Here is a 27,365-nt window from a genome sequence, read left to right on the forward strand (position 1 = left end):
CACAAACCTAATTTTTATAAAATTACATGTAGTTTCTGTGCTTAGCTGATTTCTTAAATAGCACTTTTGGAACAAGCATACTCAGAGAACTTATCATCAGGAGATATTACATTCCTTTTTCTCGTCAAACAAGTCATGCAAGTAAACTGCTTTAAGTAACTTTGAAGAATGTGGTTTGTACGAAAACTTCATACTGTCAAACTCCTTCCATAACTCACACTATAAGTGAACAAAAATTTGTGTTTTCACCATGAAAATAAACCTTGGAATTTTGAAACAAAAGGATTTCTGTTTCTGTTGTATTCATATTTTCTCCTCTACATTAACACATTCCAAACAGGAAACTAGAACTTTGTGCTTACCATACTCATCACTACATATATATAATTACCATGTCTATTTTGCTATTTTGCGATACGAAAGAGAAAGTGAAAGAATACTTGATTAATGAACATTCAATTACTCTTTAAGTATTTCTTATATAATGCCTGTTATTCAAATGGCTACAAGGTTTGCACCTAATTTCATTGTGCACTATGACCCCACTTATTTTGTGACATCACAATAAAGAAAAATATTAACAGCATTTTATGTCTGTTTTTCCAAAAGAAATCATAACTCATGATATTATCTTCAATTGCTAGATTTTAAAATGTTTCTCAGAAAATGTTACAAGCCCCATACATTTTAAAAATGGTGAGAGTATAATTCAAACATAATTATTAAAAGCCCATGATATTCATTCATTTGAAATACATTTACCAAACACCCACTATTTGGAGAAACAGGGATTAGTGTACTAAGTCAGTACTGTCCTCATTCCTCATTGACTGTTTAATTAAAAGGTCCTTGAAATGCATAAAAATGATCTCCAAAAGGCCTTAGGAAACTGCAATTTAACAGAATAGGGCAAGCAGAATGAACAGCAAACATTTCATGGTAAATTTTAATAATGCACTACTATTTCAATATTCAACAGTTCATTACCTTGAAGATATTTCAGATTCCTCATCCATCAACTTGCTATATAGTAAGGATTAATTATAAAGAATCAAAACCACTAGAGTGAAAAAAAAATTTGTACAAATATATGTTCTTTACTTTCTCCCTAACATAGCTTGAAGAAGGTAAAAACTTCTGATGCAGTAAAAATAAATAAATGAATAAATAAATAAATAAAATAAGCTTCTGTGGAACTATGAAGATACTACATAAACAAAGGAGTCAATTTTGTAAGCCATTCTTGTTTTTTTCTTGCTTTTTTATAGCTGAGTTTTCTTCCTTAACTGCTATGGAGTATATAAACAGAAAGAGGCAAAACTTAGTGTTATTCGGTGATCAAACACACTAAAAAGTACCAGAGTAATTCTACTGTTCCTTTAATCAGAGTGACAAAAATACCTTGGGGAGGATCCAAGGTGAGATGTGGAATGGCGGCACTCATATTATTTATATGTGAAATGTATCCTTTAAAAAGTGCATATCACAAAAAATCATTACGTATCACCATTTCAGCAAAGCAGTAAGTCTGAACATTTTAACATGCCTGGAAAGAATGTGATGCATGCATAAACAAGTTTTCCCCCTCCATATGAAAGCTTCTGTTATTTATAACATTATAAATATGAGATTACACATAGAATAATCATACTATGCTTTCATATTATAAATCCTGCTTGCTAAACTAAAGTAACTTTCACACATACATTTAAAAATAAAATATGGCGAATATAATAAAAATTAAATTATAAATTCGAGTCCCTTTGCCCTGTTTGAATTTTAAGGCTTATAAATCCAAGACATTTTAAAAAATAAACTGATCATTTTTCTTAAAAGTAGGCATTTCACTTTTACATAAGAACAAAAGAATAAAATAAAAACAAAAAAAATACACTAGAAATAAGAATTTTGTAGAAAATTTTCCAACTGATATTCAACTTAACTAATCACATTTAAAACAAAACCATGAGCTCAACTTATAATTAAGCTTTTGTAAATTTTTTTTAACTATACCTTGCAAAACATCCTTGTGCAAATTACAAAAAGACAAAACCTCAAAACCCATAGTTCTCTGTGTTTAATTTTAAAACTTCAATTAGTATTTTAGCTTCTAGTTACAACGTATCATCAAAAAAAAAAAAAACTTACTTGATCTGTCCCATAAGGCAGTATGTTCAGGGAAATGAAGGCTGTCATTTTCCAGAGTTGTTTTCTGATCATGTGCAGTACCTTTGGAATGTCTATGAAATAATCGGCTAGCAAAACCTTCCAATTTCTGAAGAGCAGTTGTACCTGTACACTGATTACAGGGTAGTTCTCTATAAGCTGCCATTCATGTGTATTAACACTTAACTTAAAGTAACTGAAAATATTTCCAGAAGGAGCTCAACAACTTCTTACACAGAAGCTAAGAGCTATGCATGTGTCAAACTTCCTGTTTGCAGGGTATTCAAACCACTACTGCTGTTCTGTTTCCTGTTAATATAAAACAGCACATTACTGAGCCTTTCTTAGCAAAACTCAACTAGGAGGCGAAGATTTTAAAGACTTGCAATATCATCCTAAAAGGCTCTATGTTTATGTTTTAATATTAATACACAGGTTAATGAGAATATTAAATATAAAGCTTTACATATAGATAGTAAGTTGAAAACATGTTTTTTAAAAAGGAAAAAACTAGCTAAACATGTATTACAACCCTATACAAACAACTGAAGGCCAAACCACTCTCCAAATATAGTATGTTTAAAAGGTTGTGTTTTATCCAGGAAATCAGCTAATATAGATTGGTATAGATTTTATGAATCCTTATAAACAATTAACTTTTCATTGAAAGCTGGTATGGAATAGATATTATAAAACACTTAAAAAACAAATTTATAACACATAACTTTTAACAAAAATCTGACCTAGCACTTAAAAAAACTCAACGGGTTAGTGATGGCTTTTTTTAAAATTGGGGTATAGTTATTTCACAACGTTGTGTTAGTTTCTACTGTACAGCAAAGTGGAGTTCCCTGTGCTATACAGCAGGTTCCCATTAGTTATCTCTTTTATACATATTAGTGTATAGAGAGACATGTTAATTTTTAAACTTAACACTGAGGACTACCACTTACCCGATCCCTGACTTAGGGGTCTCACTTGGAAACAACTCCTTCAGTTAAGAGTAAACTGTCCATTTGCACGAAAAAGTAACCTGTGACATTTAACAATGATTCTGACTACTTGCCTTCTGACACTTATTAAAGGATGATAAATTTGTGTGGTTTTGTCTTTGGAAGCTTTAAATAAGGGAAAGAAAGAAGGAAGAAGAAAAGGAAGGAAGGAAGGGAGGGAGGAAGGGAAAGAAGGACCTTTTTAAAAATCTATCTAAAAAAAACTTAAGATTTCCTGCCTACTGCTTAATAAACAGAATAGAAACAATAATGACAAACAGAATAAGTAAGAATAATAATGTAATCAAATTAGGACACAACACACACACACAGAGGAAACATTCACTAATGAATTTTGCCAAATGACAGCTCATTTGTATATTTATTTTGTGTAATAACATTAGTATCAATCTAAACAAACAGGCAACAGTATCTACAAGATCAAACTTCTTAACTTTTAGCTTTCTGATAAATATTTCTGTATATAATAATGATTTCTTTATTAACATCCGACTTCACACAAAACAGACCCTCAACAGGTGTCTGCAGTCTTTAATAAACATCTACAGAGTATGAACTCTCTTTGTATGGGCATAAGTGGATAAAATTCCTGTATTCTTTGACTTGGTCTCTTGGGATAAATTCTATTCAACCTCAAGGCTCACTGAAAATGTCATCTCTTCACTGAAGTTTCCCATATACTTCCTAGAAAAATAAACTGCTCTCTCCACTGCTCTCTCTCTCTCTCGTAATTTTATACTAAACCTTGCTGTTTATAAATTTATGTCTCAAATTGTAAGTTACTTGAATTCATAAATGTAATGCATGTATTACATACTCATTAAACATTACGTTGAAATATTCATTTTTAATAAATTAAAGGTCTAAGTAGAATCAAACACTTGAAGGTATTTTAATTTTATTTATGATAGGATGATATTTATAAATTATCCAACCACCTAGCTGTTCATATATAGAGATAACAGCAATAGAAGTAATGTCACTTAACTTCTTCATATTCAGTCAGTCACTAACTTTTATTCATTCTTTGAGTTTCATTTTTATTAGTGTAAATGTGGATTTCTAAAATAACTTGTTTTTTCCTGCTTCCAGCCACTCCTTTCAATCACTCATCTCTGACAAATCAACCTCCCCAAAATATTATGCTCCTGGTATTCCCTTGTCAAAAGTACAAGTTAATTCTAACATCTCAGCCCCACAATATTCATTTTTAACACAACATGTCTAGCCAGACTTACATCTAACGCTGTTGAGTTTCGTACAGATATTCCAGATTTCTAATTAGAACACTAAGTTTAACTTATTTAAAGCAACGTATAAGCTTTATAACAAAGTTACTATAGGAAGAAGAAAGTAATCTTCACCAGATGAGTATCCAGAAAACACTACATTTTAAATTTATACATTTTTCATTTATACATTTTTCTTCTTGTTTTTTATGTTACAAAATCCTTATAGAAAGTAGAATCTTTAGTCCCTAGTGCAATGTTTCTATATATGGTAATGTGACCAGGAAGCTGTTGCTATGGAAGTACTTAGGCAGTTTGATTTTTATTAAAGAACTCTACTGGCATCTACTGCTAGAAAGAAACAACTACAGCTTTAACTAAAACTGAGTTCTTTCATAATTCACATTAATCTTAAGGAATATATTGCTTGCTATCCTTCCTGATGGTATTTTCAGAACTTACATTTGTGCTAAGATGTCTAGCCCTGTACCCAAAATTTGCTGTAATAACATATATTAATAGTTTAAATAATGTATGATAAAACTAGAGGGTAATCAACTTTGAAGTTATAAAAGTCCTTATTATTCATTCTGCCTTAATTTTAGAAATTATAATTTTCCGAGTTGAACCTCCTTTGATTGCCATATCACAAAACATTGGTTTATTTCTTATCTTTAATAATAGTAATGATACCTTACATTTACAAAGCATTTTACAACATATAAAATGGTTTCCATTGATTCATCAGATCTTTATAAATGAAGTAAGCAGGACAGGTATTATTAGTTTTATTTTAAGATGAGAAAACAAACTCATAAATATTTTAAGTGACTTGCCCAAAGCCACCTATGTCTTCTACTTCTTAGATCAAGGCTCCTTTGTACTGACAATAATGATTACCACAAGTAAAGATTTTTTCAAACAAGGATGGGGAAGTAGGGATAAAAGATGGTAGGAGGTGGGAATGGTTCTTGGACATACGGTCCAGAGTCTGAGATTCTGCTGTGAGAATGTTTCCATTCAGATGGTCACCTTACAGTCATGCAATTTCATTGTCCACGTTTACGTTTACAGTCACACTGGGGTGAAGTAGAACTATGTACTTTAGAGTTTGAAGGTTAAAGAAAAGAAAAACATGGAAGTATATTTGATATGTAAATAACGTATTTGTTCCATGTGGAGGGCAAATGATATGACCATGACACCTGCTTTTCAAATAAAAGCTTTCGAATTATAGTTTTGCCTTTCCCAAAATGGATTCATACCTTTTATAAATGGATTCAACTATTTAAGTCTGGCTTCTTTCATTTAGCACAGCATAACAATTGAGGTTCATCCATACTGTGTTTCAATGGCTTACTAATTTTTTTACTGAGTAGCATTCCATTTTATGGATTTACCACAACTTATGTATCCATTTACAATTGAATTGCCTTTGCACCTCTGTCAAAAATCAATTAACCATATCTGTGTGGGTCTATTCTGGATTTTCAATGTTGTTCCACTGATCTATGTGTCCATTCTTTCATCAACAGTGTACTGTGTTGGTTACTGTGGCATTTTAGTAAGTTTTAAATCCGATTGTATAAATCTTTCAACATTTTTTTTTCTAAAGTGTTTTGGCTATTACAGTTTATTAACCTTTCCATATAAATTTTTTTTAAGATTTATTTTATTTTTGGCTGCACTAGGTCTTCATTGCTGCACATGGACTTTCTCTAGTTGTGGCAAGCAGGGCTGCTTTTTGTTTCTTATTGCAGTGGCTTCTTCTGTTGCGGAGCACGGGCTCTAGGCGCACATGATTCAGTCGTTGTGGCTCATGGGCAATAGAGTGCGGGCTCAATAGTTGTGGCACACAGGCTTACTTGCTCTGCGGCATGTGGAATCTTCCCAGCCCAGGGGTCAAACCTGTGTCCCCTGCATTGGCAGGTGTATTCTTAACCACTGCACCACCAGGGAAGCCCTCCATATAAATTTTAAAAGTTTGTCTATTTCTACAAAAATAATGTTGCTAGGACTTTAGTGAGATTCTGTTCATTGAGAGAAATAATAACTATATTGAGTCTTTCAATCCATGATCATATTATACCTTTCATTTTCGGGGGCCTTTGATTTCTTCCTTCAGTGTTTTATAGTTTTCGGCATACAGATCCTGTACATATTTTGCTAGAATTACACTTAAGTATTTATTATTTTTAATTGGAGCTATTGTAAATGTTACTTTAAAAGATATTTACAATTGATCATTGCTAGTATATAGAAAGATGACATTTTTATATGCTAAGCTTGTACAATGCAAGCTTGCTAAACTCAGTTATGAGTTTTAGGAATCTTTTTGTAGATTTCTTGGGATATTTTATGTAGAAAATCATGTCATCTTTGAATAGATACAGTTTATTTTTTCCTTTTTAATCCCTGTGTTGTTTACTTACTTTCCTTGCCATACTGCACTGGCTAGGACTCCTAGGAATACATTAACAAGTGGTGAGAGTGAACATCCTTGCCTTATTCCCAGTCTTAGGAAGAAAGGGTTCAGTTTCTCATCATTAATTAGGTCAGCTATAGAAATTTTTTGTAGATACCCCTTCCTGAGATAAAAAAGTCTCCTTGTATTCCTAGTTAGCTGAATGTTTTTACATTAGAGGGATGTTGAATTTTATCCAGTGCTTTTTCAGTATCTGTTGATATAATCATATGGTTTTACTTCTTTAGTCTGCTAATAATGGTGGATTACAGTTACTAATTAATTTTCAAATATTAAACCAGCCTTGAATTTCCAGGATAAACACTTTTTTTTTTCCAGATCTTCACTGCAGTGTAATTGCTTTACAATGCTGTGTTAGTTTCTGCTGTACAACAAAGTGAATCAGCTATATGTATACATATATCCCCATATCCCCTCCCTCTTGAGCTTCCCTTCTACCCTCTCTATCCCACCCCTCTAGGTAGTCAAAAATCATGGAGTTGATCTCCCTGTGCTATGATAAACACCTCTTGATCTTGGTGTACTATTCTTTCTATATATCGCTGGATTCAATTTACTAATATTTTATCAAAGATTTGTATATGCTTACAAGATATATTGTTTTGAAGTTTTAAGTACTGTCTTTGCACGACTTTGCTATCAGGTTAAGAATGGCTGCAGAAAATAAGTTGGGAAGTATTCTGTCTTTTATTTTCTGGAAGAAAACGGAGGGAACTGGTATCACCTCTTCCTGCATTTTTGGTAGTATTTGTCAGGAAAACTATTTGGGCCAGTAGTTTGTTTTGGGAAGGCCACAAATACTAATTCAATCTCTTCAATAGATATCATACTATTCAGTTATCTATTTCATCTTCAATGAATACTGGTAGTTTGTGTCTTTCAAGAAATGGTCTATTTCAACTAAGTTGTCAAATTCAAATGAATGAAGTTGTTTCTAATATCCTCTTATTAACCTTTAAACTTCTGTGGCATCTATAGTTAGGTCCCCTCTTTCATTCCTGATATTGGTAATTTGCCTTCTCGTTTTTGGTCAGTCTGGGTCTAAGTTTTTATTTTTTTTCAAAGAACCGCCATTTGTTTTCATTGATTTTCTCTATCATTTTTTACATTTTCAGTTTCAGTAATTCCTACTCTTATCTTTTCCCCTTCCCTTCTACTTTCTTTGGCTTTATTTTGCTCTTTTTCTAATTTCATAATTTGTAAGTGTAGATCATTGCCATCTGAACAATGATTTAGCTACATCTAACAAATTCTGACATATTGCACTTTCACTTTCATTCAGTCCAAAAATATTTTCTAATTTCCCTTAAGACTTTATCTTTGGCCATGGATTATTTAGAAGTGTGTTGTTTAAATTAACAAGTACCTGAGAATTTTCCTGGTATCTTTCTGTTATTGATTTCTAGTTAGTACCATTATGGTCAAAGAACATATTTTGTATGATTTTTAATGCTTTTAAACTGTTAAGGGTTGTCTTACGACCCAGGATATGGTCTCTGATGGTGAATGTTCCACGTCCATTTGAAGAGTATCTTCTATTGTTGTCAAATAGAATATACTACGCATGTCAATTAAGACAATCTGGCTGATGGTATTGTTCAGGTCTCCTATATTCTTCCGGATTTTCTGTTTAATTGTTCTATAGATTACTGAGAGATGACTATAGATGGCTTCAACTTTGTAGATTTTGCTATTTCTCTCTTTTCAACTATGTTAGCTTTTGTTTCATATATATAGAAGATCTGTTATTAGATTAATTTACATTTAGGATTGTTCTGTCTTTTTACTGAATTGACACTTTTAGCATTATAAACGTCCCTCTTTAATCCTGGATAATCTTCCTTGCTCAGAAGTCAACTTTGTATGATATTAATACAGCCACTACATGCTTTCATTTGACAGTGTTTGAATGGCATATATCTCCCCCACTCCCAATTATCAGAATATTTAAAGTAGACTTCTTCTACATAGCATATAGCTGGGTCTTGTTTAGACCATTTACATTTAATGTAATAATTGCTATAATTGAAATTAGGTCTATTATTTTATTTTCTGTGTGTCCCCTATTCTTCAAAAAAAAAAACACAAACCTTTAATAAATATAACTGACATAATAAACTGCAAATATTTGAAATGTAGAATTTCATGTTTTGATACATAAATATAACTGTAAAACTATCACCACAATCAAGAAAATGAATATATCCATGACTCCCAAAATTTTTCTCAGACCTCTTCATGATTTCTCCCTCCTGCCATTTCAAATCCCCAGGCAAGTGATATTTTCTTATAATTTACATCTTCAAGACTATTATATAAAATGGGACTTTCTGTTACAATAAACATATTTTAGAAGAGTTTTAGATTTACAGAAAAATTGCAAAGATAGTAGTAGAGAGGGGTGCCATATACCCAACACTCAGTTTCCATTATTATTAACATCTTACATTAGTAAGGTAGATTTGTACAATTAATAAACCAATACTGATACTTTATTGTTAACTAAAGTCCAAAGTTTATTCAGATTTTCTTAGTTTTTACCAAATGTCCTTTTTTCTGTTCCAGGATCTCATCTAGGACACCACATTACATTTAGCATTCATGTCTCCGTAGGCTCTTCTTGGCTGTGATGGTTTCTCAAACATTCCTTGTTTTTATGACCTTGACAACTTTGAGGAGTATTGGTCAGGTATGTCGTATAGTATCCTTCTGCTGGTATTTGTATGGTGTTTTCTTCATGATTAGCTGAGGTTATGGGTTATTGAGAAGACAACAGAAGTAAAGTGCCATTTATATCATATTATATCAAAGTTATATATTATGAACATGGCTTATCGCTGTGGATGCTGTCCTTGATCATCTGGTTGAGGTAATGTTTGTCAGGTGTCTTCACTGTATAATTACTTTTTTTTTTTTAAGCTCTTTTATGGAATATAATTGCTTTACACTGTTGTGCCAGTTTTTGATGTACAACAGTGAATCAGCTGCATTCATACATGTATCCCCATATCCCCTCCCTCCTGCGACACCCTCCCACCCTGCCTATCCCAGCCCTCTAAGTCATCACCCATCATCGAGTTGATCTCCCTGTGTTATGCAGCAGCTTACCACTAGCGATCTATTTTACATTTGGTAGTGTATATATGTCAATGCTACTCTCTCACTATGTCCCAGCTTCTCCTTTGCCCCCCTCCTCCGTGTCCTCAACTCCATTCTCTACACCTGCATCTTTATCCTTGCCGTCACTGGGTTCACTGGTACCATTTTTTTAGATTCCATATATATGAGTTACCACACGGTATTTGTTTTTCTCTTTCTGGCTTACTTTGCTCCGTATGACAAACTCCAGGTCCATCCACCTCACTACAAATAACTCAATTTCATTCCTTCTTATGGCTGAGTAATATTTCATCGTATATATGTTGCCACATCTTTACCGATTCATCTGTTGATGGGCATTTAGGTTGCTTCCATGTCCTGGCTATTGTAAACAGTGCTGCACTGAACATTGTGGTACATGTTTCTTTTTGGATTATGGATTTCAAGATTTCTTCATCTTCCTGGATGCCCAGGAGTGGAATTGCTGGGTCATATGGTAGTTCTATTTTTAGTTTTTTAAGGAACCTCCATACTGTTCTTCATAGTGGCTGTACCAACTTACATTCCCACCAACAGTGCAGGAGGGTTCCCTTTTGTCCACACCCTCTCTAGCATTTATTGTTTCTAGATTTTGTGATGATGGCCATTCTGACCGGTATGAGGTAATACCTCATTGTGGCTTTGACTTGCATTTCTCTAATGATTAGTGATGTTGAGCATCTTTCTCTGTGTTTGTTGGCCATCTGCATGTCTTCTTTGGAGAAATGTGTTTAGGTCTTCTGCCCATTTGTGGATTGGGTTATTTGCTTTTTTGGTATGAAGCTGCATGAGCTGCTTGTATATTTTGGAGATTAATCCTTTGTCAGTTGCTTCGTTGGCGAGTATTTTCTCCCATTCTGAGGGTTGCCTTCTTGTCTTGTTTATAGTTTCTTTCACTGTGCAAAAGCTTTTAAGTCTCATTAGGTCCTATTTGTTTATTCTTGATTTTATTTCCATTATTCTAGGAGGTGGGTCAAAAAGGATCTTGCTTTGATGTATGTCATAGAGTGTTCTGCCTATGTTTTCCTCTAGGAGTTTTATAGTGTCTGGCCTTACATGTAGGTCTTTAATCCATTTGGAGTTTATTTTTGTGTATGGTGTTAGGAAGTGTTCTAATTTCATTCTTTGACATGTAGCTGTCCAATTTTCCCAGCACCACTTATTGAAGAGGCTGTCTTTTTTCCATTGTGTATTCTTGCCTCCTTTGTCAAAGATAAGGTGCCCATATGTGCGTGGGTTTATCTCTGGGCTCTCTATTGTGTTCCATTGATTTATATTTCTGTTTTTGTGCCAGTACCATACTATCTTGATCAGCGTAGCCTTGTAGTATAGTTTGAAGTCAGGGAGCCTGATTCCACCAACTCCATCTTTCCTTCTCAAGATTGCTTTGGCTATTCGGAGTCTTTTACATTTCCACACAAATCGTAAAGTTTCTTGTTCTAGTTCTGTGAAAAATGCCATTGGTGATTTGATAGAAATTGTGTTGAATTTGTAAATTGCTTTGGGCAGTATAGTCATTCTCAGAATGTTGATTCTTCCAATCCAGAAACATGGTATGTCCCTCCATATGTCTGTATTGTCTTTGACTTCTTTCATCAGTGTCTTAAAGTTTTCTGCATACAGGTCTTTGCCTCCTTAGGCAGGTTTATTCTTAGGTATTTTATTCTTTTGGTTGCAATGGTAAATGGGAGAGTTTCCTTAATTTCCTTTTCTACTCTTTCATTGTTAGTGTATAGGAATGCAAGAGATTTCTGCGCATTAATTTTGTATCCTGCTACTTTACTAAATTCATCGATTAGTGCTAGCAGATTTCTGGTAGCATCTTTAGAGTTTTCTATGTATAATATCATGTCATCTGCAAAGAGTGACAATTTTACTTCTTTTCCAACTTGGATTCCTTTTATTTCGTTATTTTCTCTGATTGCTGTGGCTAACACTTCTAAAACTATGTTGAATAATAGTCATGAGAGTGGGCACCCTTGTCTTGTTCCTGTCCTTAGAGGGAATGCTTTCAGTTTTTCACCATTGAGAATGATGTTGACTGTTGGTTTCTCATATATGGCTTTTATTATGTTGAGGTAATTTCCTTCTATGACCATTTTCTGGAGAGTTTTTATCATAAATTGATGTTGAATTTTATCAACAGCTTTTCCTGAATTGAGATTATCATATGGATTTTATCCTTCAATTTGTTAATATGATGTAGCACATTGATTTGCATATATTGAGGAATCCTTGCATTCCAGGGATAAACCCCACTTGATCATGGTGTATGATTTTTTTAATGTGCTGTTGGATTCTGTTGGCTAGTATTTTGTTGAGGATGTTTGCATCTATATTCATCAGTGATACTGGCCTGTAATTTTATTTTTGTGTGACATCTTTTGCCTGGTTTTGGTATCAGGGTGATGGTAGCCTCGTAGAATGAGTTTGGGAATGTTCCTCCTTCTGTTATATTTTGGAAGAGTTTGGGAAGTATAGGTGTTAACTCTTCTTGAAATGTTTGATAGAATTCGCCTGTGAAGCCATCTGGCCCTGAGCTTTTGTTTGTTGGGAGATTTTTAAGCACAGTCTCAATTTCCGTACTTGTGATTGGTCTGTTCATATTTTCCATTTCTTCCTAGTTCAGTCTTGGAAGATTATACTTTTCTAAGAATTTATCCATTTCTTCCAGGTTATCCAATTTATTGGCATATAGTTGCTTGTAGTAGTCTCTCATGATTTTCATATTTCTGTGGTGTCAGTTGTTACTTCTCCTTTTTCATTTCTAATTCTGTTGATTTGCATCTTCTCCCTTTTTTTCCTGATGATTCTGGCTAATGGTTTATCAATTTTGTTTATCTTCTCAAAGAACCAGCTTTTAGTTTTATCAACCTTTGCTACTGTTTCCTTCATTTCTTTTTCGTTTCTTTTTGACCTGATCTTTACGATTTCTTTCCTTCTGCTCACTCTGGGGTTTTTTCATTCTTCTTTCTCTAATTGTTTTAGGTGTAAGGTTAGGTTATTTACTTGAGATTTTTCTTGTTTGTTGAGGTAGGATTGTATTGCTATAAACTTCCCTCTTAGATCTGCTTTTGCTGCATTCCATATGTTTTGGGTCGTTGTGCTTTCGTTGTCATTTTTTTTCTAGGTATTTTTTGATCTCCTCTTTGATTTCTTCAGTGATTTTTTGGTTGTTTAATAATGTATTGTTTAGCCTCCATGTGTTTGTATTCTTTACAGTTTTTTCCTGTAATTGATATCTAATCTCATGGCATTGTGGTCTGAGAAGATGCTTGATATGATTTCAATTTTCTTGAATTTACCAAGGCTTGATTTGCAACCCAAGAATGTGACCTATTCTGGAGAATGTTCCATGTGCATTTGAGAAGAAAGTGTATTCTGTAGTTTTTGGGTGGAATGTCCTATAAATTTCAATTGAGATAGTCTAATGTGTTATTTAAAGCTTGTGTTTCCTTATTTATTTTCTGTTTGGGTGATCTGTCCATTGGTGTAAGTGGGGTGTTAAGAGTCTCTTACTATTATTGTGTTACTGTTGATTTCCCCTTTTATGACTGTTAGCATGTGCCTTATGTATTGAGGTGCTCCTATGTTGGGTGCATAGATATTTTCAATTGTTATATCTTCTTCTTGGATGGATCCCTTGATCATTATGTAGTGTCCTTCCTGTCTCTTGCAATAGTCTACTTTTTTTTTTTTTTTTGACTTTTATTTTATTTTATTTTATTTTATTTTATTTTATTTTATTTTTTTGTCTAATATGTCTAATATGTCTGGTAGGAGTACTGCTACTCTGGCTCTCTTTTGACTTCCATTTGCATGGAATAGCTTTTTCCATCCCCTTACTTTCAGTTTGTATGTGTCCCTAGGTCTGATGTGGGTTTCTTGTAGACAGCATATAGAAGGGTCTTGTTTTTGTATCCATTCAGCCAGTCTGTGTCTTTTGGTTAATCCATTTACATTTAAGGGAATTATTGACATGTATGTTCCTATTACCATTTTCTTAATTGTTTTGGGTTTGTTTTTGTAGGCCTTTTCCTTCTCTTGTGTTTCCTACCTAGAAAAGTTCCTTTAGCATTTGTTGTAAGGCTGCTTTCGTGGTGCTGAATTCTCTTAACTTTCGCTTCTCTGTAAAGCTTTTCATTTCTCCATTGAATCTGAATGAGATTCTTGCTGGGTAGAGTATTCTTGGCTGTAGATTTTTCTCTTTCAGGACTTTGAGTATATCCTGCCACTCCCTTCTGGCCGGCAGAGTTTCTGCAGAAAGCTCTGCTGTTATCCTTATAGGTTTTTCCTTATATGTTATTTGTTGCTTTTCTCTTGATGCTTTTAATATTTTTTGTGTTTAATTTTTGTTCATTTGAGTAATATGTGCCTCGTGTGTTTCTCCTTGTGTTTATTGTTTATGGGACTCTCTGCACTTCTTGGACTTGATTAACTATTTCCTTTCCCATGTTGGGAATGTTTCCCACTATAACCTGTTCAAATATTTTCTCAGACCCTTTCTTTTTTCCTTCTTCTTCTGGGATGCTTATGATTCGAATGTTGGTGCACTTAATGTTGTCACTGAGGTCTCTGAGACTGTATTCCATTCTTTTTATTCTTTTTTCTTTTTCCTGCCCTGTGGCAGTTATTTCCACCATTCTATCTTCCAACCCACTTACTTATTCTTCTGCCTCAGTTATTCTGCTGTTTATACCATCTAGAGTATTTTTAATTCCATCTAGAGTATTTTTAATTTCAGTTATTGTGTTTTTCATTACTGTTTGTTTGCTCTCTAGTTCTTCTAGGACCTTATTAAATGTTTCTTGTATTTTCTCTATTTTGTTTTTGAGATTTTGGATCATCTTTACTATCATTAGTCTGAATTCCTTTTTAGGCAATTTGCCTATTTTGTCTGCATTTATTTGGTCTTGTGGGTTTTTATCTTGCTCCTTTGCCTGCAAGATGTTTCTCTGTTTTCTCATTTTGTCTAATTTGTTATCTCCTTTCTCTATGCTGCCTAGTAGTAATTCCTCATTTCTGTTCTCTGCCCCCTGTGGTGGGGTTGGTCCAGTGTCTTAAGGAAGCTTTCTGATGGGAGGGTCTGGTGTGTGCTTTCTGGTGTGTGGATCTGAGCCATTTCCCTGTGATGACCAGGGCCATATCAGGTGGTGTGTTTTAGGGTATCTGTGAGCTTAATATGGCTTTAGGTGGTATGTGTGCTGATGGGTGGGTTTGTGTTCCTGTCTTTTTTGTAGTTTGGTGTGAGGTATCCAGCACTGGCAGGTGCAGGTAGTCAGGCAAAGCCGGGTCTTAGACTCTGATAGGGGCCTCCGTGAGAATTCTCTGTGGTTCATCTTCCCTTTTGGCCAGTTTATCTTAAATTCCTCCCTCTTTTCATTCATACGTCTGGCACAGTATAACATGCTCAAGATACAAGAGTGAATGAGAGAGATGATGTACTTTGCCCCCTTGAAATTTGTATCCAGTTGTATTTATATTGAGCAGTGCATATAATTTCCTTGTCTCAATTCTCTCATCTGTGGAGGGAAAAGAGAGAGGCACCACGTCCCACTCACTGCACTCTTGGGGAAAGCACTCCACTTCCTTGGCCTCGGGAGGGCCTTGCACCGGCACGTGTCGGGTGAGGGTGGGGTACCAAGTGATCAGAGGCCTGTCTCTTTGTGGCTTTTGGGAGGTAAAGTGGGGGGGGCACACTTAAGAGCAAGGGAAATGAGCAGCAGGAAATTCAGCACCCCCCACCCCCAGCTGAGGAACCAGCACACCACTGGTAAACGGAAGGTGAAAAACATGGCGGCTCTGCTCAGGATGAGGGTAGGGGCTGCAGCTGGTGCCTCAGGGATCCTGAAATTGCCGAGAAGCCTGCGAGTGTCCGGGGGACCTGTATAAATACTTTTTTCCCTCCCTTTCCATATTGTACTCTTTGGAATAAAGTCACTATGCCCAACGTGCACTTAAGGAATAGGAAGTTATACTCTACTTCCTTGAAGGCAGAACGGAATTGGGCAGAGTGCCTGAGCAATGTGTCTCTTCTCCCCCATTTATTTATTTATTCAATTATTAACATCAATATGGACTCATGGGAATTTATTCTACACTTTGGGCTCTAATCCAATACTACATTATTTTCTTGCTCAAATTATTCAAGCTTTGGTCATTGGAAACTCTTTCAATTGCCTCTATGCACTTTGATATATAATCGTGTGTGTATGTGCACACACACATGCATGCATGTGTGTTTGAGCATTTAGTTACTTTCTACCTCTATAAAATGGCCTATGCTCATTTTCTATACTTCCTGCCCCAGTCCCAGAATCAGCCATTTCTCCAAGGAGACTTAGTTCCTTTTGTTGGAAGATGGTATTAGAAAACAAGACTTTGGAATTTGGTGTCCTTGCTGCTACTAGGGTGTTGTTGCTTCTAGGTGCTCTCAGCTGTCAGAACAGGGAAATATACATGAATACTAACATGTATGTATACCCATATCTATAAGTATTTCTATATGTAACCAACTATGTCTATAGTAAGGTAAAAATAAGTTCTTCCTGGTATCTCCAACTCTAATTCATTACTGTACAATTCATTTTAGCTTCCTCACCTTTCTTATCTGAAAACTCCCACTTCAACAGTGAGAAACCTAGCTTCCACCATCCACCATCCATTTATTTACTTGTTCAATTTTGTTATACACACATGGCAATATGAGCATTGTGAACCTGATGCAGTTAAAAACTTATCCCCATGGGAAACAACTTTATCAACTAGAGTACACTACTATGTAGTTTCTTTCACCCCTACTAGAGACTCCACTTATTTCCAAATTTACTTAGGTCAGCACCTATTGTGTCACCTTTAGTGAAGTTGTTTCATACATCTGTAATACAGTTAGTTTTGTCACATTATGCACTTCATTCTTGGACTCCCCAACCTTCTTAATGATTTTCTTTAAAAATTTGCATACACTAAGGTTTACTCTTTGTACTTTAAGTGCTGTGGGTTTGGACAAATACCTACTGTCATGTATCCAAAATTATATATCATACAGAATACTCTACCACCTTAGTAAATCCCCTGTGCTTCCCTGATCCTTGGTACCTACTGTTCTTTTTACCATTGCCAGAGTTTTGTCTTTTCCAGAATGTCATTTAACTCCAGTCATATTCCATGCAGCCTTTTCAGACTGCTACAACTTACCAATATGCATTTAAAATTCATGCATATCTTTTTGTGGCTTTATAGTTCATTTCTTTATAATTACTGAATAATTTTCCATTGTATGGATGTACCACAGCTTGGTTATCCATTCACCTACTGAAGTATGTTTTGGTTGCTTCTAGTTTTTTGCAACCATGAATAAAGCTGCTGTAGTCTTTCACGTGCAGGTTTTTGCATGGACATAGTTTTTAAATCAGTGTAATAAATTCCTAGGAGTGTGACTGCTGGATTGTATGGTAAGACTATGCTTAGCTTTGCAAGAAATTGCCAAATGACTGTACCATTTTTCATTACTACCAGCAATAAAAAGAGTCCCTATTGCTCTGCATCTTTGTCAGCAATTAGCAGTCGTGTGTGTGTGTGTGTGTGTGTGTGTTTGTGTATGTGCGTGCGTTTAATCATTCTAAAAAATGTATAGTGTTATCTCATTGTTGTTTTAATTTTCAATCCCTTAGTAACAAATAATGTTAAGCATCTTTTCATATGCTTATTTGCCATCAGTATCTTTAGTGAATGTAGATATTTCTTCTTTTCCAGTATATGCATTTAAGGTTATAAACTGCCCTCTAAGCACTGCTTTTCCTAAACCCCTCAAGTTTTGATAAGCTGCATTTTCATAATAAAAAATTAGTTCAAAATATTTTAAAATTTTTTGAGACCTCTTCTTTTGATCCATGTGTTATTTAGAAGTACGTTTTGTAATTAACTTTCTAATACAGTAAAACCTTGGATTGCAAGTAAGTTGTTCTGCGAGTGTTCCGCACGAGTAAACATTTCTAATAAATTTTAACTTGATAAACGAGCAATGTCTTGCAATACGAGTAGTACGTGACACCAAACATCACATGATCACAACTGAGCCAATGGAGCTCACCACCAACAAACTGATGGATCATCACTGAGAGCAACAGAAAGAGGTTATGGAGGAGATCTCCTCTGCAGAGGAAGAGGAGAAAAAGGCGGAGGAATCCCTCACTTCAAATGAGATTAGGGAGATGTGTAAAATGTGGGAAAAAGTGCAAAATTTTGTTGAAAAGCACCACCCAAATAAGGCTGTAGCAGTGTGAGCAATGAATCTATTTAACGACAATGCAATGTCACATTTCCGTAAAATCCTCAAAAGGAGGCAAAAGTAAGTGTCATTGGATAGGTTCCTTGTTAAAGTTGAATGAAAAGAAAAAGATTCCATTGAGCCAATAGATAGCAGTGATTCCGTTAGTGATAGTGAAAGTTGTCCTACACAATAACCCTCCTCTCTTATCTCCCTCACACCAGCCATGAAGGTTTTAAAAGGTAAGTGCAGGTTAATTTATTTTTCTTTATATTTTGTATTTTCTTTATTATTTTGTATTATATTACTGTATTGTAATTATTTTTATATGAATATTTTTGGGTTGTGGAATGAATCATCTGAGTTTCCATTATTTCTTATGGGGAAATTCGCTTTGATATACAAGTGCTTTGGATTACAAGCATGTTTCTGAAATTAATTATGTTCACAAACCAAGATTATACCGTATTTGGAAATTTTTCCAGCTTACTTTTTGTTATCAATTTCTAATTTAATTTCATTGTGGTCTGCAAATATACTTTGTTTGAGTACCATTTTTAAACTTGTTAAGGTGTGGCATATGGCCCAGAATGTGCTCTATCTTGGTGAATGTTCCATGCAAGCTAGAGAAGAATGCAGATACTGTTGTTAAGTGGTATATTCTATAAATGTTAATTAGATCAAGTTGACTGATTGATAGTGTTGTTCAGGTCACCTACATACTTACTGATTTTCTACCTGCTTGATCTATCAATTATCAAAAAAGGGATGTTGAAGTCTCCAACGGTTATAATAGATTTGTCTATTTCTCCTTTCTATTCCATCAGCTTTTGCCTCGTGTTTTGACACTGTTGATAAAAGTTAATGTTTAGGATTGTTAAATCTTGGAGAACTGACCATCAAATCATTACATAATGTCCCTTTGTATCCTTCATAATTCTAAAATCTGCTTTGTCTGAAATTAATATAGGTACTCCAGCTTCCTTTTGGTGAGTGGTAGCATGGTATATCTTTCTCCATTCATTTTCTTTTTATCTGATTCGTTATATTTAAAGTGAGTTTGTTACAGACAACACATAGCTGGGCTTTCTTTTTTCGTAGATAAGGGTCTTGTTTTTTAATCCACTCTGACAATCTCTTTTAATTGATGTATTTATACCATTCATATTTAAAGTGACTATTGACGTAGATTAATATCCACTATTGTTTATAACTGTTTCCTACTTGTTGCAGCACTTCTTTTTTCCCCTATTTTCCTGCCTTTTCTGATTTTAACTGACATTTTATATGATCCTATTTAATCTGCTCTTATCAATTATATTTCTTTTTAGAATTTTTTAGTGCTTGTCCTACTGTTTGCAATATACATTTTTAACTGAATTAAGTCCATCTTTAAATGACACTATAATGCTTCACTTGTAGTGCAACTAACTTATAATAGTGTATTCCCAAGTCCTTTCTCCTATCCCTTACATCTCACTTACTTATATTCTATAATCACCTTGTATATTGTTACTATTATTAAACAGTTATCTTTTAGATCAATAATGAATAAGAAAAAGATTTTATTTTACCTTCATTTTTTCTTATCTGATGCTTTTGCTTTATGTACATCTGTATTTCTAACCTATGCAATTTTCATTTTCCCTAAAGAACTTCTTTTATGATTTTTGCAGGACAGACCTGCTGGCAATAAATAGCCTTTGCTTCTATTTGTCTGAAAGTGTCTTGTCCTTTACTTTTGAAGGATAATTTCACTGGATAGAGAATTAATTATAGGTTAGTGGGTTTCTTCTTTCAACTCAAATATTTTACTCCACTCTGTTCTTGACTGCATGGTGATGAGAAGTCTGCTATAATTCTTACTCTGTTCTTCTTCAAGTAAGGTTTTTTCCATCTCCCCTTTGACTTCTTTCAAGATTTTCTTAGTCTTTGGTTTTCTACAGTATAAATATGATGTGCCCAAGTGTAGTTATTTTCATATTTATTTTGCTTGGTACTTTTAAACTAAGCTTCCTGGGCCTGTACTTTGATGTCTGTCATTAATTTTATAACACTTCCTCTGCCACTCTTACTTCAAATTTTTTTTGGCTCCTTTTCCTTCTCCTTCTGGTATTCGAATTATGCATATGTTACACTTTTCAAAATTGTCCCATAATTCTTGGATGTTCTGTCTGGGTTATTTTTCCATTCTTTTTTCTCACTGCATTTCAGTTTAGCCAGTTCCTATTGATCTATCTTCAACCTCGTTGATACTTTCCTCTGTTGTGTCCAATCTGTTGATGAGCCCATCAAAACATTTATTTCTGTTACAGTGTTTTTTACTTTTAGCATTTCCTTTTGATTCTTAGAGTTTCTCTCTATTCACGTGACTCATGTGTTCTTGCATATTGCCTACTTTTCCCATTAGACTCAACACATTAATCAGAGTTATTTTAAATTCCCTATCTGATAATTCCAACATCTGCAATATTTGAATCTGGTTCTAATGCTTGTTTTGTCTCCTCAGACTATTTTTTTCTTGCATTTAGGCATCTCTTCTAATTTTTTGTTAAAAGTTTACCATGCAGCATTGGGTAATAAAGAACAGAGGTATACAGACATTTACTGCATGGATCTGTTAATCTGGCAGAGGAGTTAGACCGTGTTTAATGTTTGCTATAGGTGTCAGAAGCTTTAAGTTCCCCAGGTATCCTTGTTTTGACTCTGGGCTTCCCTCAGTACTCCTCAGAGAGTCCATGACTTGTAGCTATTCAGTTGTAATCTATTGTTCTTATACTGGAGCCCTGGTATATACCTGTATATTTTGTTTTTTTCTTTTTTTATGTCAATATGAGGGTAAAGTATGGGGGGAGGAAATGCATTCTATAATTTTAAGATTCAATCTCAATTTTTTACCTGGCCTATTTCTCTGGGATGTGATCTTCACAGGTGTTTCTCCAGCAGTATAGCCCCCTTAAGATGAAATAGGAAGGCTAAGGGGGCTAGAGTAGGAGGGACGTCCTCCTCAAACTGGGATATGGCTTTGGTAATATCTTTTCCCCCAGATAAGCTCTGGGCATATTTCACAATGATTACCTTTCCCTCCTGCAAAAGCCACAAGGGGACCCTTGCCTAGGATCTTCATCTTGAGAACCTGATGGGGTTCCTGGAGGTAAAACCCATGAGAGTATGAGGACCTCCCTAAGACTGCTGCTCCCATGAGTTTCACACTCTCATGCAAGTCCATACTGAAGCCTCCAGCAACCTGTCAAAACTATCATATAAATGTTTCCAACAACTTATGACTCCAGTGGCCTCTGCTCTCCTGGTAAGCTGATCTCTGCTGCAACTCTCTGAATTTGCCTCACTCCAGATTTCAGGTTGGTGGTTGCTCTTGTAAGAACAGAAGTGATGGAAATTCCCTGGTGGTCCAGTGGTTAAGACTGTGCTTCCACTGCAGGGTATATGGGTTAGATCCCTGTTTGGGGAACTAAGATCCTGCATGCTGCAGGGCACAGCCAAAAAAAGAAATAAATAAAAGCTCTTAAAAAACAAACAAACAAAAAACAGGAGTGATGACTTCTAGCTCTGTTATATGTCAGCGCTGAAACTAGAAGTCTCTTTCCTTCCTCTTTCATTTCTGTTTCCTTATTCCTGCATTCTTTTGCATTACTTGAATATTGCATATTTGTATAGTTGCGGTTTTTCTTGGTGTTGTTCTAGAGATTACAATATACATACTTCACTTTTCATAGTCTACGAATTAAAGTTTTACTTCAAGTGAAACTTATAAACCTTATAAACATTTGGTTCCCTTTAAACTCTTCCTTTATATTGTAGTTGTCATGTATATACATGAACATATGTTGGAAACCCCATAAGACATTACAATTTTTTATTTCAATCATCGCATTTTGACAAACCCAAGAGGAAAACCGTCTGTTATATTTATCCAGATATTTACCATTTCTGTTGCTCTTCTTCCTTTCATGAAGTTCCAGATTCCTCTCTGGTATCATTTCTCTTGTGCTTGAATTACTTCCTTTACCATTTCTTTTAGAACAGGACTTCTGGTGAAGAATTATCTTTGGTTTTAGTAATTTAATTATGATTTATTTGGGGGTGGTTTTCTTGGTGCTCACCGAGCTTCTTGAATTTGTAAATTTATGTATTTTGCCAAATTTGGGAAGTTTTCAGCCATATGTCTTCATTTTTTCTGCATTAATCTCTTTCCTCTCCTACTATAATTTTAACGTGTCAATGAAAAAATGTTGCCTGCCGTATCAGGAAACAAAGGATGTTGCAGCCATCAAGCCATCACATTACAGCTGCCCTGAGCCCTGAGGGAACTCAGGATAGAAACAGGATGCCCGCCGTCAAGCCATAGCCACTGCAGCCACTCCCCAGCGGTGCACCCTGAGAAGACTCAGGATGAGACAGCACAAGATACTGGCCCCAGATAGCTGAGGAACATATCAAAGGTATGATTTCAATGAGCCCAGACTTTTGCATCTTTCCATACGTCGAAAAGCACTAAATTCATTAACTTGAGATGTCTGGTTTTCTTTAATTAACAGTAATCTTTTGATGTTCCTACTGTCTGGTCTTTGTTGCAAAAATTCCTATATATTCTGGCTCCTCCCTTACCTCTTCAGAGCAGTCTCTCAGAGCTATCTGAGAGGCTGTGTCCCAGGCTTAAGTCTTCAGTTGTGTCCGCCAAATAAAACACAATTCTCAACTTTTACATTGTGCATTCTTTTCCAGTCAACAAATGACATGTACATTAGATGTTTTTATATGGTTCCACAGGTTCCTAAAGCTCTGTTCTCTTCAAATTACTAATTTTCTGTTGTTTACACTAGAAAATTTCTTCTGATCTTCTATACTAATTCACTCTTTTCTCTGTCATCTTATAGATCTCTCTCAGCATTTTAGGCAGCTATAAAGTCACTATTGCTCCCACCATTGCCACAGGAGTGCAGTTTTAGGAGTGTTTCTTACTTAGAGACAGGACCAGGAAAAACAAAAAAACAAGCAGAATTTCCCTCACATGTTCCTTCCTAAAGAAGCTTCAGTTCTGGGATTCAGACTGCCTTGAATCTAAGCTGGGAAATGTGGGAGGAAAAAGAAAAACAAGGAAATTCACTACTATATCTTTCTTCAAGTTTGGATTTCTAACCCCAATCTGCTTGCTATTATTTACTTTTCATAGTCTTCCCATAACTACATCATGTGTTCTGTTCAATGACCGTATGTGTAATCAGTAGGAGAGATAAGGTGATGTGTGCTTATTCCACCTTAATTGGAACTAGAAACCAATTTCACCACTTTTCACTTCACAATTTAATAATCAATTTACAAGTAAAAAAACTGAAGGAAACAACTAGACTTTCAACATGCTCCACCTTGATCTCAGTGTAAAATTAACAAACATGTCCTCTAAATAAACCCACAGTAATGCTGTAGTATTTTGTTACTGTACTTCATGTGACAAAAAAGTTAAATGCACACATTTCTTTGAAAAATATAATTTTTATGTAAAATTTAATTATAACATAATAACAAAGATGATGCCATCATTAATATGGGATTAATTTGGCAAACTGATATATTTTCAAATGTATAAATAAAATTTCATGATCATACTCCATATTTTTCATCCTTAGGCTATCCATAATGCCTAAGATAACCCATAAATCTCAATGTATAACAATCTAAAGAAGTTTATAATCTTGCTAAATGGTAAGGAGTAAGATAAATTAATACAAGATACAAAAATATTATTTTACTAATCCACATCAAAAGAGAAATTGAAGCTTATTTGAATCTTGAAATATTAACGTAAGAATATATAATTGCTCAAAACACATGTTCTACACTGAAAGAGAAATATTCTGTAATTTCTTTTTCAAGATTTTAAACTGCTTTATTCAGATGTTTGAGTCTGGAATACACTGTCCAAGATGGTAGTCACTAGCAACAGATGGTTATTTAAATCAAAATTCATTAAAATTCAACAAAATTGAACTCTGTTTTTCAATTACACTAGTTATATACCAAGTGCTCAACAGTCACATGTGGCTAGTAGTTACCTTTTAAATAGTGTAGATATAGAACATTTCCATCATCACAGAAAGCTCTATTAGACAGAACTGGGCAATAGGAACATCCAAAATTTTATGGAAGCACAATTCCTGAGATATCTATAGGCCAGAACTGTGTTAGCCCTTATTAGTTTATGCTTATGGTGAAAAGAACTTTAAATTATTATTTTTTTAAATATGAACTTCTTATTCTAAATTTCTCAGTTGGAAGTATTTTTAGAAATTATTGTATGTTATTTATTTGAACCTGTGATTTCATCAAGCCATATATTTGATTCAAGCCTTACTGAGGAGATACAAAATGATTTAAATTTTAAAATAACAGATCTTCCTCAACCAACTATGGGGTTATACCCTGATAAACCCATTGTAAGTTGAAAATATTGTAAGTTGAAAATGCATTTAATAAACTTAAACTCCAAAAACCATAGCTTAGTCTAGCCTACCTTAAACGTGCTCAGAACACTTACATTAGCCTACAAGGCAACATCACCTAACACAAAGCCTACTTTTTGTAATAAAGTATTGAATATCTCATGCAATTCCTTGAATACTGTATTGAAAATGAAAAACAGAATGATTGTATGGGCACAGAATGGATGTAAGTGTATCAGTTGTTTTCCTTCATGATGTGGCTTGTTGCTACTGCCCAGCATTACGACAGGGTATTGCGCTCGCATATTGCTAGGCTGGAAAATAATGAAAATTCAAAACTTGAAGTATACTTTCTATTGAATACACATTGCTTTTGTACCATCATAAAGTTGAAAAATAGTAAGTCAAAATGTACTAGGTAAAAAAAAAAAACCATAATGACAAAATTTGTGTGATTATCCAGAATCAAAAGACATAGGAAAAAAGACACTGAAAGTTGTATTACCTTAGCTGATTACCCACTTAATCACCGAACAATGATAGGTATATTGATAATATTAAACAAAACTGCTGATAGATACTACTCTTCTTAAAACAGTTCAGAATAGAAGATTTGAAGAGAATATTGTAGATGGGAAGAACTGTGGAGACTGGGATTCAAATTAGTTATTTCTATGAATTAACTGGCTCCTTTCATGCCACGTACTTTAAAGAACCTAGGGTTTGTTATGCTTGCTGATAGATGGGTGTATGACACTTTTAAACTAGTCAGTTAACTCTATAATCCTTGGTTTCCTTTTCTGCAAAACAAGATCATTAATACCTTGCCTGACTATATCACTGGTTTTATGTGCAATTCAAATAAGATGATGTAAGTGAAATGGCTTTGTAAATTGTAGATATAAAAATACAGACTGGTATTACATTGACCCATTTGATTAATAACATATGGCTATTATTTACTTAAATCAGATTAAGGAAGGTCAAAGTATACTTCAGTATCATTTTTAAATGTCTAAACACTGGAAACATTCAAACATCAAAATGTACAAATAAAATTTTTTGAAACTATTGTGTTATAATACTGCAGTATGTCTATAAGGAAGCAGTGGGTGTGCCATAATAGTCAATGTATGCAGTTTGGACAGAACGCTGTAGATGTGGCCAGACATTCCAGTGACATCAAGGCAATATTGCTCTCAAAATATGAAAGGTGTCAGTTCTCTGTGTCCCATACTGTCTAATATAGCTTGTACACCAAGACATCCTTTTTAAAGTTATGCTTTTTAGAATGTAAGGTGTCTATATTATAAAAATAATTTTAATGAAAAATAGATTAGATTCTAAACAGTCATAGGTAAATCCTTTTGTTTGCATAATGAAAGATTCTGCAAACCAGTTCTTTTAAATAAAAACTCCCACTGAACATATATTTATCTTTATATAATTATCTTTATATAATTTTATGATATAAAAATAGGAAATATTAAATTTTATTCAAAACATGAAATGTTTTCACTGGAACTACTTTCAAAACAAACTAATAAATCTCCAGATAGGAGAAGAGTCAATACAGACAATTCAATGTGTTATTAAAATAACTTTTCAAAAGTCAGAGTCCAACAGGGAATAAGAACTAAATTTGCTGTGTATAGTTATCAAATATAAGAAAAACAAGAAGAAAAAACCCACAGAATTTTCATTTATATCATAGTCAGACACATAAAACTAGTTCAGTAATATATGAGGAATAATTAAACATTTATGGCAAATGATTGTTCTTGAAAAATTTTTAACAAAGTAACCCTACTGATACACTAATCCAAACACATTTGTGAAATACTTCTTACATACCAAGCAACTCCAGCCACTTGAGCTACATGGAAGACACCACAGCAAATGTAAGGTTTGACCATTTTAGAACTCTGAACATCCCTGACCATCAGTATGTTCAGCTTAAGGGACTTTAAAGGACTAAGGAAACTTTAAAGCACCATAAAGACCATAAAGAGTAGAAAGGCGAGTTCAGGTATTGAGGAAAATGGAATGGAATATGTGAAATTTGAGAAGGGTCTTGGAGGACAGGTATAATTTAGATAGGCCAGAAAAAGTAACAAGGGTAATTTAAGAGGACAAAACTATATGAATAAAGGTGAGAATAAATATGACATATTCTATTCTTCCTATTCACTCTCTTCTTCACATTAAGAAACATACAGAAGAATATAAGAGAAGATATGATAGAAAGTAATTGCAGGGAAGGGCTACTTTATATAGAGAGGTCAAGAATGTCTAAGGAACATGACTTCCTTTTAGTTGTAAGACCTGAAGTATTTATAAAAGGAGCAAGTTGAGGGAAGAGGGAAGAAGAGTACACCAGACAGAAGGAACAATGAATTAAAGGCTCTGAAACAGAAATGAGACAGAAACAGTAATAACCACTGGGCAGAGAATGGATTGTGAAACGGTCTAAGTTGAGGAAAAGAGAAGAAACAGAGAAAACCATTGAGACTACTATTAACAGTCCAGGCAAGGGATAGTAGCCACTTGAACTGAGATAGTGGTGGGAGAGAGAGAAATGGATAAATTTTATATATTTTGAAG

At 34.4% G+C, this 27,365-nt stretch overlaps 1 protein-coding gene across 2 annotated transcripts in view; it reads right to left on the minus strand.

Moving 5' to 3' along the window:
• PRKACB (protein kinase cAMP-activated catalytic subunit beta) overlaps positions 1 to 27,365 on the minus strand; it is a 128,160-nt gene that overhangs the window by 70,682 nt on the left and 30,113 nt on the right. The window contains exon 1 of one of the 2 annotated variants that reach the window (XM_057714929.1): positions 2,149 to 2,398. The exons of the other annotated variant lie outside the window; for it this stretch is intronic. Coding sequence (XP_057570912.1) covers positions 2,149 to 2,332 — 184 coding nt within the window. The 5' untranslated portion in view covers positions 2,333 to 2,398. Of the gene's footprint in view, positions 1 to 2,148; positions 2,399 to 27,365 lie in introns of those variants that run through there. 2 annotated transcript variants of the gene reach the window in all.

This window comes from Hippopotamus amphibius, chromosome 1, assembly GCF_030028045.1.
Source record: "Hippopotamus amphibius kiboko isolate mHipAmp2 chromosome 1, mHipAmp2.hap2, whole genome shotgun sequence".
Taxonomy (NCBI): Eukaryota; Metazoa; Chordata; class Mammalia; order Artiodactyla; family Hippopotamidae; genus Hippopotamus; species Hippopotamus amphibius.